Below are 15,202 nucleotides of genomic sequence, written 5' to 3' on the forward strand. Positions count from 1 at the left end.
TGCAATGTCCATTGCCTGTGGGTATTGGGCAGCACATACCGTGTTTGCCCGAAAATAAGACAGTGTCTTATATTAATTTTTGTTCAAAAAGGTTTAACTTTTTTACATGTATAGCTGTCTGGACACTATTTAAATTGACTTTTTAATTAACTGTTAGCAGGGCTTAATTTTGGAGTAGGGCTTATATTTCAAGCATCCTCAAAAAGCCTGAAAAATCATTTTGCATCCTCAAAAATTCTGGAAAATCATGCTATGTCTTATTTTCAGGGTATGTCTTATTTTCAGGGAAACGTGGTAGATGTGTTTCTGTGTGCTGTCCAATCAAATTATGCCCGAGAATCTTAGGCCCTTCTCGCATACGCCCATGGGAATAGACCCTAAGTCTTGGGAAACCCCGTTAAATTATGTTTTTGTTTTAGACTTCTGTTCAAAATGGAGCCATGGCGGCTATGATGTATCTTTTTGGGGTTTTTTCTATCCGCGCCCCAATGGATGCCACTGAATTACCATTGGATCTTTACCTTTTATGGCAAAGACCCAGTATTTTTGACTGCAATGTACACTGTTCTTGGCATCCAAAAGGAATTAAACTAGAAAGAAAAGGAAAAACAGTAGTGTGAAGAAGCTTCACTCGGTTTTCGCAATTTTTTATTTACAAAATGTACTTTCTGCCAACACTTTCTCACATTGTCCTGATTCCTGAATGGATCAAACATAGCCAAGGATTTAACATGTTCACTACAAAAAAATGTACGGAAATTACGGTATCTAGAGTAATGGTAACACTACGAAATTATTTCTGTATTGAGAAACCCTTGTAACGTGGGTTAACCCTTTGCAATCCAATTTTGGACTCAGGGTTTCCTAGGGGGGGCTTTCTTTTTCTGCCATTATACAATGGCGCCACCTGCTGGCTAAAGCCACTACTGCGGTATTGGACATGCTAGAAAGGCCCCCAACAACAGAGCAGCCAGTAATATACAGTAAGAATACCCTACCGGATGTCTTCCGACATCAGAAGCTTTACAGCCTTCAATCAGAATGTCTTTAGACGTCAGACAGTGGATTGGAAACGGTTAAGGATTTCAATAGCTTCAACAATAAGACATCAATACTTGTTTCAATGGAGGATCTTTCTGCATAAGTTCTTTGAAAACCATTACTTTATATAAAAGTCATATAAAAGAATACATGTTTAAGACATATCTTTGCTTTACGGTCACAAGGCTTAAAGTACAGTACAAGAAAATACCAGTTGCCCATGGTGGTCATCTGCATGCATTGAGCAACATGTCATAATCCACTTTAGCGATGAAATGATTAAACTAAGGGGCGTAACCAAAGGCTCAGGGGCCCTGATGCAAAAGGTGATCTGGCCCCCCCCCCCCTCTATCTGTATCTGTACCTGTACCCATACCTAAACCATGCTGCACAGAGACATAACTTGAAGCTTCTGGGCCCCAATGCAAAACCTGTAACAGGACCCCCAACTATAATGCTTTATTCATAATACTGGGTTCCCTATATGGAGAAGAGAGGCCTTATGGGCCCCCTAAGGCTCCGGGGCCCGGGTGCAACCGCATCCCCTGCACCCTCTATAGTTACGCCCCTGATTAAACTGTTCTTATATTAGGTCACTTCTCTTATGATTGCATCAGCTGTTGTCTTGAGACGAAATTCAGTGTTTGCATCTGACAAAGGTCATATTCAGAAAGCTGATTTTCTCCTGCTACAGTAACCCTTTGACATGTCCATTGTCTATATGCTCTAAAGACCATCTACTGCCCAGTTGGCCATCGCCTGGTGGTTACAGAACAGTAGAGAGATGGGAGCTACAGACGGAGGTGCGATGAGGGAATGTAGGACTTCCTTCTTCAGCAGAGTCTTTGCGCTTCCGATTGGCCAAGATCAAAGTGCTTTTCTGTGGAACAAGCACCTGCACAGGAAGTTTGGGAGTCCAGTGTTTAAAAAGTGGGGGTAAAAAGTTTTTGAAGGCAGATCGAAAGCGCCTGGAGAGAAGGTTGTAGATCAAGGGATTGACAGCCGAGCTGAGATAGAAGAAGACTCCTAGTGGATAAAGAAAAATAAAGATGATGTTATTGCTATCATATTTGAAGAATATTTTGGGGTTTGTTAATAGTCTTTATGCAATTCTGATACCTGAGTGAATATCCGGCCCAACAGTATGTATGAAGCTGTATAAATGTCTACCAGAAAATGTCTCCATCCCATCAGTGATAGAGATTCAACCAACATGATGGGACTTGTAAAGGGCATATACTGTATATCAGAGCTGCCATGTAACTAGGGAAGAGGTAAGTTCCATCTGAGGTTGGCTTATGAGTAAAGGGAACCATTACTTTCCCAATACACAGCCACCATGATGTACACCCCTACTTTTAGCTTTTACAATTTATGGTCTGAAGGCCAGCAAACACAGAGTCTTCTCTTACTTCCCAAAGGGGCTCAAAATGTACACACTAGGATCAATTAATAAGGATGTTTTTGAAGTGTAGGGGAAACCAAAGTACCCAGAGAAAACTCATGCAAACACAATGTGTTAGCTCAAGACACTCCTATCTGAATATGTATATATTCCGCTACGTCTAGACACTCCTAGTACATGTACATTCTGCTACGTCATTCACACTCACGAACTGGCGAAACTCCAGAGGTACTTGAAAACAGAGGACATAACTCATGAACAGACATAACACACTGACTGACAAATGGCCAAAACATGACCAAGCATACCCGCACGCATAAACGGATGTAAATAAATAGGATGTGAGGTATTGGTTCATATTTTGACCAAGATACTTAAGCCCACAAGCTCACTTCAAGGATCCTCGTCTCACGGGTTCCTACTCTAATGGGACAACTTCCATGTGAAACCTGACTGGTAGCAGGGCGATCGACCGGACTGGGATGGCCCCGCACTGAAAACTAGGGACCTACCTAGACCTAGATGATAAACAAAACACAGCAGGACAGAACGCAGCTCACACTAACACGCCAGGGATTTTCATACAACAGCACACCATGCACCCTAAACAGGACTTTTCACACCACACATCCAACACATGCACTGACACGTAGATAAAGACGCTTTTGGAAGCGTTGAAACACGTTGCATTCGGTCTTATGACCCAATAAAAGGATTCTCTCCAGCCTTCTGTGTGGACACCTGGACTTGGTCCATAAGTAGCACGGGGTCCTTTTCCCCAATCCATACATCTCACCTGCTGCCCTTTTCCAAAAGTCCATCAGCAGACGTCTCTTAACTCCCAGTTCTACTGTGTGGCTCTGTGCAGTCACGGGACATAGCTCAACTCTTCCTGTCCCCAATGCTTTACTGACAGCAGAAGACTGGAGAGAGGTAGAGCTATACACTGTGATTGCAGTGCAGCAGGACTGTGAGTTAAGAAACTTCTGCTGCTGTACTGACTTTGGGAAGGGGGATAGCACACAGGAGGCACACTACCACTTTAAGGGGACCAGAGGGCACATTATAATTTTAGAGGGCACACAGAGTGCACTATTGGTATAATTTTAGAATGCATAGTTGGCACTTCAAAGGGGCACTTTGAGATTACTTTGTGGGGCCGAGGAGGGGCATTATTACTTTATATGGCCCCAGAGGTGGCTCTATTAAATTATGGGGGCACAGAGGGGCCACTAGTACCTATGAAGGGGTTACTGAGAGGTTCATTAGGGGTAGTGGTGGGATGAAGAGAGTGTGCATAGTTGAGTAATGTCTGGAAGCCTGGAGGGTTCTTTCACACGAGCGTTTTATCTCGGCTATTTTGCTGAAAATCGCGACCGGCTGAAGCACTGGATTCTAATGCATTTGTTCAGACGGGCGATTTTCCAGTGCGTAAAATTGTCTGGCTGGAAAAGATAGCGTATGCTGTGCGGATTTCAGCCAGCCGCTTTTACGTATCGCTGGAACAGATAGGATTTGTCCTATCTTTTGTGGGAATACGACGGCCGTTCCCATAGACTCCTATGGGAGCCTATGAGAGCCATCAGAAAAGTGCCTCCTCCCCCTCCCGGTAGATCCCATAGGCTGGGGAGGGAAGGGGAGGGAATTTAGCATGGCAAGCGCTGCTAAAGTCCATCCCCTTGTCGGCAGCTCCCATAGACTTCTATGAGAGCTTCTATTGCCACTATCAGCAGGCAAGGGGACGGGAAGTGACCTTAGCAGGACCAAGGTCTCTCCATCCAGGCCACGTAATTCTGGGCTGTGGTGTATATACACCGCAGCCCGGCCATGTGAACGGGTGAGAAAGTGAGAGATTTAGCCACGGCTTTTTCCCGTTCATGTGATTTTTGGCATGACTATCATGGTTTAGAGCTGATATCTCAATATTATTTGGTAACTGCATTATTTAGAGTTATACTAGAGCTGAATAGCTATACCTGAACTCATTAGGTTATAGAGATATGCTGTCTTTAATATATATATATATATATATATATATATATATATATATATATATAATTTTTTTTTGAAGGGGAGATCAATTCTGAGTTTTGCTAGGGAGCACCATGAGTTTTTAGTACCCCCTTGTGTATAGCTTGAGAAGGCAGTCTATTTGTACAGCAGATAACACTTTCTGTAGTCAGTTAGGTTCTGGCAGCTGTTTTGTAGTTGCTGTAGATCATTTGGAGCATCATGGCCTGTTGAGTGGAGCCCAATGAAAATGAAGGAACCTAAATCATATAATAGTATTTTAAGGTTATGTCCACAATTATTTCATTGTGTCAATGCATCTAATATATATATATATATATATATCTAATTGAAAATATGTAACCATTTTTGTACACCCCTCTTATGCAGATCTATGTGCCTGATTCTCAGGGAACACTCCATTTCGTATGTTCTCTTCATTTTGGTAACAATTGTTGAGGTCAGATGTAAGAAAGCATGACTACAAGACCAGACTACACAAGATTTGTTTGTTGTCTGTTACTATGGAAACACACATCTGCAAAGGAGCTAAAAACAGCGTGCTAGTAAATTGTGGATCAAAACTATGTGCAATTTTTTTTTTTCACATTTTAAATGCATCAGAGGAATAGAAAAGTAATTGCATATTTGTACATAGCCTTTAATGTTCATTAACCCCTTTGAGTCCACCATCTGTGTATATAAGTCCTAATTGTCAATGCACCGTGTAGCTAGGACATATATACAAGTTCTCCATATTATTGGCATTGCCAGTAAAGAGATTAGGCCGACACTTGGTCAGTTCTACCCTTATGAAGTGAGAAGTTGTAATGATGGGCAAAGTGGTCAAAGCGAGCCAAATTACCAGATAATGATAGAAGATACCAAAAAAATAAATATAGGGGTCATTGTTACTAGGTATTTCAGTGATAAGTTAGACTGCCTGTCCACGGGCGAGATGTCATAGCAAGATCCACTGCGATAAATCGCCCATGGAGCTCGGATGACACACTTTCCATAGGATAACTATGGAAGGCGCAGCCCAACATCCACAAGCGGAGAATCATAGCGATTCTCCGCTTGCGTGATTAAAATCATGGCCTGCAATAACCCTTTGCAATCCAATCCTGGTTTTCCTAGGGGGCTTACTCTTTTTCTGCCATTATACAACAGCGCTATCTGCTGGCTAAAGCCAGTACTGCATGAGGTGGCATGTTGGATAGGCTCCGACAGCAGAGAGGCTGGCAATATACGGTAAGAGAACCCCAACATCGGAGCTGTACAGCCTTAAATCATAATGTCTTCAGAGGTCAGACAGCGGATTGGAAAGGGTCAATTTAGGCATCAAATAAAAAATATGAATTCCTACAATGAACCCTTAGAATATACTATTTTGAAATGTTGATGACATTTAGGCATCGAAGGCCTTCGTCATAAAGGGGTTAAACTGTCATGAATTAAAGGCCATAGAAAGAAAACGTCTTCCAGCTGCTATGACAAATCTAAATGCCAGGGTGGTATTCTCAGTGTATGATATGACCTGTAATAGAGCATGTGTCTAATAGTATCAGCTTGTAATGAAATGAGCGCAGCGCTGCGCGCCAACCGGGAGGGGGGGGGGGGTTAGGGTTGTGATTGTAATTTAGGCATTTTTTTCATTAAGTCATAATAACTGCTTTCATATTTACAGCCACATGTGAAAGGAGATGACATAACTAACAGATACAGGAAGACGGGCGTCTCTGCTTTGGCGCAGTTACGTAGAAATGATAAGCAAGCCTCTGGATACAATGGATGCTCAGAATTAGTTACATCATTGTGGGTCTGTCTGGAAGCAGCAAAAGGTCGAGAACAAATGATGTAATGATGAATGTTTTGTGTTGGGTTATTATTATTGGCAGCCGAGTCCTGATTATGTTTTAATTTAAAGTGTAATTGTCATTTAACCCTTTGCAATCCAATTTTGGATTTAGGGTTTCCTAGAGGGCTTTCTCCTTCTGCCATTATACAATGGCACCATCTGCTGGCTAGAGCCATTACTGCGGTGTGGGACATGATGGAGAGGCCCCGATAACAGAGCAGCCAGTAATCTACAGTAAGAATACCCTGTCGGACGTCTTCCGACATCAGAGCTATACAGGCTTCAATCAGAATGTCTTCAGATGTCAGACAGTGGATTGGAAAGGGTTGAAAGTATTTTTTAATATACAAAATAGATGATTCTAAGCTTTTTTTCCAATATGTTTTATTAGCCTATGCTGTACATATTTCCTTCGAAAACCCCTCTTCTTCTATGCAGCTAGGAGAATACATTCCTAGGCAAATCCTAGTCAACCCACTGCATAGCAGAAAAGGCAGGGGAGGACAGTCCAGCTGTGCCTGCACTGGGCTTAATAATGCAGCAGCAGGCACAGCTGTTTCCATATATCATCACTTTATTCATAAAGGCTGCTTTATATATTTTATTGAGAATTACACACACAATTATTCCTACTGTGCCCACATCTGACCCCAGCACTTATTTTTTCTCTCTTCGCTCATCGGTCACCCGGCGGCATGCTGTGTATAGAGAAGCTGTTCTATGCTGATGGCTTCTCCCCTTCACAGCGCACTAGTTCTCTGATGGACCTGATGCAAGGTCAGGGTTTCAGATGATATAGATATGAGATAGATTGATAGATATGAGATAGATAGATAGAGAGATAGAGAGATAGATACTGTAGATAGATAGATAATTAGATAGATAAATAGATAGATACTGTAGATAGATAGATAGATACTGTAGATAGACAGATAGATAGATATGAGATAGATATGAGATAGATAGATAGACAGATAGATAGATATGAGATAGATACTGTAGATAGACATGAGATAGATACTGTAGATAGATAGATAGATATGAGATAGATACTGTAGATAGACAGATAGATAGATATGAGATAGATACTGTAGATAGACAGATAGATAGATATGAGATAGATACTGTAGATAGACAGATAGATAGATATGAGATAGATAGATAGATAGATAGATAGATAGATAGATAGATAGATAGATATTTTTGGAGTTAATTATGTTTTCTTCTACTTGAATGATTACAAACTATGGAATGGCTCCAGGAGAATCTTGGCTGCGATCGCCCGGTAGAAGAAGTGTGGAGTTAGCACCGGTGCCAAATGTAGAGTTCTTCACTATCCCTAACCACTTAGATAGATAATTAGATAGATAAATAGATAGATACTGTAGAAAGATAGATAGATAGATATGAGATAGATACTGTAGATAGACAGATAGATAGATATGAGATAGATAGATAGATATTTTTGGAGTTAATTATGTTTTCTTCTACTTGAATGATTAGAAACTATGGAATGGCTCCAGGAGAATCTTGGCTGCGATCGCCCGGTAGAAGAAGTGTGGAGTTAGCACCGGTGCCAAATGTAGAGTTCTTCACTATCCCTAACCACTTAGATAGATAATTAGATAGATAAATAGATAGATACTGTAGATAGATAGATAGATAGATAGATACTGTAGATAGATAGATACTGTAGATAGATAGATAGATAGATAGATATTCTGTAGATAGATAGATAGATATGAGATAGATAGATAGATAGATACTGTAGATAGATAGATACTGTAGATAGATAGATATGAGATAGATATATATGAGATAGATAGATAGATATGAGATAGATAGATAGATAGATAGATAGATAGATACTGTAGATAGATAGATACTGTAGATAGATAGATAGATATGAGATAGATATATATGAGATAGATAGATAGATAGATAGAAGAGATAGATAAGATAGATAGATAGATATAGATAGATATGAGAGATAAATAGATAGATAGATGTATCATATTTGAAGTTAAGTATGTTTTCTTCTACTTGAATGATTACAAACTATGGAATGGCTCCAGAAGAATCTTGGCTGCGATCGCCCGGTAGAAGAAGTGTGGAGTTAGCACCGGTGCCAAATGTAGAGTTCTTCACGATCCCTAACCACTTAGATAGATATGAGATAGATAGATAGATAGATAGATAGATAGATATGAGATAGATAGATAGATAGATATGAGATAGATATGAGATAGATAGATAGATAGATAATTAGATAGATAAATAGATAGATACTGTAGATAGATAGATAGATAGATAATTAGATAGATAAATAGATAGTGTAGATAGATAGATAGATTCTGTAGATAGATAGATAGATAGATACTGTAGATAGATAGATAGATAGATAGATAGATAGATAGATAGATAGATAGATAGATAGATAGATATAGATATTTTTGGAGTTAATTATGTTTTCTTCTACTTGAATGATTAGAAACTATGGAATGGCTCCAGGAGAATCTTGGCTGCGATCGCCCGGTAGAAGAAGTGTGGAGTTAGCACCGGTGCCAAATGTAGAGTTCTTCACTATCCCTAACCACTTAGATAGATAATTAGATAGATAAATAGATAGATACTGTAGATAGATAGATAGATAGATACTGTAGATAGATAGATACTGTAGATAGATAGATAGATAGATATTCTGTAGATAGATAGATAGATATGAGATAGATAGATAGATAGATACTGTAGATAGATAGATACTGTAGATAGATAGATATGAGATAGATATATATGAGATAGATAGATATGAGATAGATAGATAGATAGATAGATACTGTAGATAGATAGATACTGTAGATAGATAGATAGATATGAGATAGATATATATGAGATAGATAGATAGATAGAAGAGATAGATAAGATAGATAGATAGATAGATAGATATGAGAGATAAATAGATAGATAGATGTATCATATTTGAAGTTAAGTATGTTTTCTTCTACTTGAATGATTACAAACTATGGAATGGCTCCAGAAGAATCTTGGCTGCGATCGCCCGGTAGAAGAAGTGTGGAATTAGCACCGGTGCCAAATGTAGAGTTCTTCACGATCCCTAACCACTTAGATAGATATGAGATAGATAGATAGATAGATAGATAGATAGATAGATATGAGATAGATAGATAGATAATTAGATAGATAAATAGATAGATACTGTAGATAGATAAATAGATAGATACTGTAGATAGATAGATAGATAGATAGATAATTAGATAGATAAATAGATAGTGTAGATAGATAGATAGATAGATTCTGTAGATAGATAGATAGATAGATAGATACTGTAGATAGATAGATAGATAGATAGATATGAGATAGATAGATAGATAGATAGATAGAGATATTTTTGGAGTTAATTATGTTTTCTTCTACTTGAATGATTAGAAACTATGGAATGGCTCCAGGAGAATCTTGGCTGCGATCGCCCGGTAGAAGAAGTGTGGAGTTAGCACCGGTGCCAAATGTAGAGTTCTTCACTATCCCTAACCACTTAGATAGATAATTAGATAGATAAATAGATAGATACTGTAGATAGATAGATACTGTAGATAGATAGATACTGTAGATAGATAGATAGATAAATATTCTGTAGATAGATAGATATGAGATAGATAGATAGATAGATACTGTAGATAGATAGATACTGTAGATAGATAGATATGAGATAGATATATATGAGATAGATAGATATATATGAGATAGATAGATAGATAGATAGATAGATAGATACTGTAGATAGATAGATAGATATGAGATAGATATATATGAGATAGATAGATAGATAGAAGAGATAGATAGATAGATATAGATAGATATGAGAGATAAATAGATAGATAGATGTATCATATTTGGAGTTAAGTATGTTTTCTTCTACTTGAATGATTACAAACTATGGAATGGCTCCAGAAGAATCTTGGCTGCGATCGCCCGGTAGAAGAAGTGTGGAATTAGCACCGGTGCCAAATGTAGAGTTCTTCACGATCCCTAACCACTTAGATAGATATGAGATAGATAGATAGATATGAGATAGATAGATATGAGATAGATAGATAGATAGATAATTAGATAGATAAATAGATACTGTAGATAGATAGATAGATAGATAGATAATTAGATAGATAAATAGATAGTGTAGATAGATAGATAGATTCTGTAGATAGATAGATAGATAGATACTGTAGATAGATAGATATGAGATAGATAGATAGATATGAGATAGATAGATAGATAGATAGATAGATAGATAGATAGATAGATAGATAGATAGATAGATAGATGTATCATATTTGGAGTTAAGTATGTTTTCTTCTACTTGAATGATTACAAACTATGGAATGGCTCCAGAAGAATCTTGGCTGCGATCGCCCGGTAGAAGAAGTGTGGAGTTAGCACCGGTGCCAAATGTAGAGTTTTTCACGATCCCTAACCACTTAGCTACTTGTTCAGTGCCAAGACCCAGTTCTCCTAGAGGGCACGGAAAGCGACAAGGTGATCACTTTTAGTTAAAGTTCAGAGATGGTCCGCATCCAGATCCCCCTCCCCTCTTCTTTGTATCGCTGGAGACCAACATTTAGTAGGTGTTAAAACATTTCTTATTACGAGGAACGTCTGGCTATCCATCAGATCGCAGGCTTTTCATCAAGGCACGCTCCATATCAAGACGCCAGAGTGTTTCATGCTTCTGAACCATTTTGTGCAGCAGCCAAAAAAGTGCAAACGATGTCTGTGTATGTGCGAGACAGGACTGAATGCAGTTACAGAACGGTGGCCTTGGAAATGATAAAATAATGTGAAAAAAGCTAGAAAATAGTGATGCGTCTTAGAAGAAATGGAGCGTTGTATGGGGCCGGGGTACTTATAGGCACAGTCAGCCTGTGCCCCTACGCAATCCTGGTGCAAGGGTGCTTGTTAAAGGGGTTGTCTCGCAAAATCAAGTGGGGTTATACACTTCTGTATGGCCATATTAATGCACTTTGTAATATACATCGTGCATTAAATATGAGCCATACAGAAGTTATTCACTTACCTGCTCCGTTGCTAGCGTCCCCGTCGCCATGGTTCCGTCTAATTTCGGTGTCTTCTTGCTTTTTTAGACGCGCTTGCGCAGATGGATCTTCTCCCTTCGGCTGGGCTCGGAAGCATCTGCGTTTTGGCTCCGCCCCCTTGTACACGTCATCGCGTAGCTCCGCCCCATGACGTGTGCCGGTTCCAGCCTCCTGATTGACTGGAATCGGCACGTGACGGGGGCGGAGCTACGCGATGACGCGTTCAAGGGGGCGGGGCCAAAACGCAGATGCTTCCGAGCCCAGCCGAAGGGAGAAGATCCATCTGCGCAAGCGCATCTAAAAAAGCAAGAAGACACCGAAATTAGACGGAACCATGGCGACGGGGACGCTAGCAACGGAGCAGGTAAGTGAATAACTTCTGTATGGGTCATATTTAATGCACGATGTACATTACAAAGTGCATTAATATGGCCATACAGAAGTGTATAACCCCACTTGATTTCGCGAGACAACCCCTTTAATGGAAAGACTGAACAGTGCTGTGAAAATGAGAGGAGGACATCCATGGAGGGGCAAGCATTTTATAGCTATATATGGCTTATGGTTGGGACTTTCTTGATAGCCAGAGGCTAAGGATAGGATCCTGAGAAGTCATGTTCAACATTCTATAGGTCGGGAGGGGTGTTGTCTTTCCTTAAAGAAAGCACCCAGTAGGTGTGGGGAGACACCTAGATGCTCTCCTTTAGGAGAGACGACACCCCTTCCAACCAACCTCACAGGACTCTTACCAGTCAAACCAGAAACCTACTGCACACTGATGAGGGGCAAACACCCCGAAACAGCTGTCTGTGCATGGTTTTCTGGCTTGATTTTCAATACCCAATCATTGATTTAAAGACTTGTTTAAAGAGTCGAACATTAATTAAAAGGAATGCTGCCATCCAATAGGGGGCGCTGCAGAGGTATTGTTCCATCTACCTTATTTGAAACATTCTATACACACATGGGAAATACAGGCTTTCATTAAAAATGTGTTCCTCTAATCTAGATGTGTTTTTAGTAATGTATGTAAATAAGGAAGATGGAACAATACCAATACCTATAACAATACCTCTGCAGCACCACCTATTGGATGGCAGCATTCCTGCAAATCAATGTCAAACCATCTAAAAAGGTCATTATAACAATGATTGGAAATTGACCAAAAGCCAGAATCCACACACAGACAGCTGTTTCGGGTTTTTTGCCCCTCAGTGTGCAGTAGGTTTCTGGCTTGGCTAGTGCAAGGTTTATGACGTGGGTTTTGAAGGGCATCATCTCTCTTGAAGGAGAGCACCTAGAAGGTGTGTGAGGAGATGATACCCTTCATGAACAAGGCACTATTACACTATGAGAGGCACAAAGGGGGCACTATTAACTTATGGGGATAGAAATGTGCACTATTCAAATTGAAGCACTGCATTCCTCTGCACAGTTTTCAGATTAACGGAAGCCACCGATAAAGCAACTAGTGGGGTCAAAGAAGGACTTGTGGATCACAAGGGGCAAATCATTACCTAACAGGAATACAAAGGGAGCAACATTATGCAATGGGAGAACAAAGTATGCACTATTACCAATTGGGGGTACAGAGGGAGCACTATTACCTAATGGAAACACAAATGGAACACTATTGTTTAATAAGGGTTCAAAAGAGGCACTATTACTTTATGGGACAATATTACCCAATGGAGACACCAAGGGGAAACTATTACCTAATGAGATCACAAAGGGGCACTATAACCTTATGGGGTCATAAATGGTCACTATTATCTAATAATATATGCATTTCTAAGAGAGTCCTGGAAACAGCCAAGCACTCATCCAAGTCCATAGTACAAGGGTCCGGGATTTTGAGGCGGTTCCATTTTCCATATAATATCATATACACATACAAATTTATATTGCAATATGCATGAGAAAACCTACCGGAAATAACATGGATGAGGTTGAAGACATTGGCCAGGGGTTCAGTCCAGTCCATAACAAAACTAAAGAAAAGCCGATCTATATGGAAAGGGGCCCAGCAGATGGCAAAGACCATGACCAGGACAACTGATAAGAAGAATACAAAGAAGTGTTAACCATATGGTTCAAGTAATAACTGATTGCTTAGAGTAATGTATTGTACATTTGGAGAAATACTGGACATGTATAGTGTCAGTGGTAGATTATATACCCCATGTGCTGGGGAGTATGCAGCCATTTTTATGTATTTATAGTCTACCGTAGTTTTCTTTTCCATAGATGGAATAAATATGGATGACTCGACTATATTAAATCTGTTCTTGCTCCATCTATTGAAAAAGAACATGTTATCAGCAGAGGCAATAACTGATAGAGAGAATGTAATCTATGTTGTGACCTTTCACTGCTTACATTCTGTATTTTATCATTTTCCTGGGCATCATTGGGGAAAAAGTAACACGGCGCCTGAACCGTACTGCTACCCAACATGATTTAAACTCACATCATAGCATTTGTTTAGGCAGTATTTAGCAACTGTGTAGCATTATTATTTGAGTACTTCTTGTCATCATTATTTTGGAACCACTTAACAGAATTATCTGTTCATCAAATGGCTACTTTATGAGATACCCCCATCTAGAACCCCTGTTGGACCCCCTTTGGCCTTCCGAAATACAGCAGTTTGTCATGGTTTGTCAATTCTACTAAATGTTGAAATTGCTCTGTGGGAATATCGGCCCCTGCGGACAGGAAGCTTTGTGTAGTTGCTGCAGAGGAGAAGGAAGTAAAGACATGCTTTGAGTAGCTGACCGGAAGGGTTTACAACCCCTTTAAGGGAAGAGTACCTTCATGACAGCTACTGGTTTGCCTGTCCACATAACATGAGGCTTCTAAGATGAAATACAAAGAATGTATACAGTTTGGAGTATCACTAAAGATGAGCGAGCGTACTCGGTTCGGGTGTTTTTGCACTCGAGCCTTGCTTTTTCCGAGTAACTGACTACTTGGACAAACAGATTCGGGGGGCGCCGGGGGTGAGCGGGGGGTTGCAGAGGGGAGTGGGGGGGAGAGAGAGCTCCCCCCTGTTCCCCACTGCTACCCCCCGCTCCACCACACCGCCCCCCGGCGCCCCCTGAATCTTTTCGTCCGAGTAGTCAGTTACTCGGAAAAAGCAAGACTCGAGTGCAAAAACACCCGAACCGAGTACGCTCGCTCATCTCTAATTATCACCCTTAGGCAAAACTGAAACGGAGTATATAAGAAAGTTCCACCCTTTTTTGTCTTTCGAACACCATTTTTTATTCCCCTCTAATTTTTGACATATCCTTACGGAAATTGATTCCCAAAAAGTTGCCACTTGATTTCAGTGTTGCCTAACTGTGGCCGTTGATAGAAATTTTTGAGTACAGCCAAATGGGTTTTAGCTTAAAAAAAACTAAAAAAAACTTTTGAATACTCAATACAGGGTGATTTAAAAAATGCTGAAAAGGGCGTCTGACTTCTTCATCCATGAATTGAAGCACAACAGACAGAATGACAGGAAAAGATCGAAGAACTCTTCAAGTTGTTAGTGCACCTAATGTGTGATGGCGGTGCCGTTGGTGTCACGACAGATGTCAAGCCGGTAGTCCAGTTCCTCCTAGAAGAGTCTTGGCATATCTCTGTTATTGATTCCACTGCAGCGGAGATGGGTTGTTTTAGCTCATCACCAATGGCGCCAACGTTGAACATCTGTTAAAAACTCAAAGAACTCTTCTATCTTTTCATGTCCCACTGGCTGTTGTATGCCAACTTATCAATGACTAAATC

The 15,202-nt window shown here is 40.1% G+C and overlaps 1 protein-coding gene across 1 annotated transcript in view; it reads right to left on the minus strand.

Moving 5' to 3' along the window:
- Positions 1-1,807: 1,807 nt before the first annotated feature.
- NMUR2 (neuromedin U receptor 2) overlaps positions 1,808-15,202 on the minus strand; it is a 30,734-nt gene continuing 17,339 nt past the window's right edge. The window contains exons 3-4 of the mRNA XM_066589197.1: positions 13,355-13,480; positions 1,808-2,067 (exon numbers count right to left, since the gene is read on the minus strand). Coding sequence (XP_066445294.1) covers positions 1,808-2,067; positions 13,355-13,480 — 386 coding nt within the window. The remainder of the gene's footprint in view (positions 2,068-13,354; positions 13,481-15,202) is intronic.

Source organism: Eleutherodactylus coqui, chromosome 2 (genome assembly GCF_035609145.1).
Source record: "Eleutherodactylus coqui strain aEleCoq1 chromosome 2, aEleCoq1.hap1, whole genome shotgun sequence".
Lineage (NCBI taxonomy): Eukaryota > Metazoa > Chordata > Amphibia > Anura > Eleutherodactylidae > Eleutherodactylus > Eleutherodactylus coqui.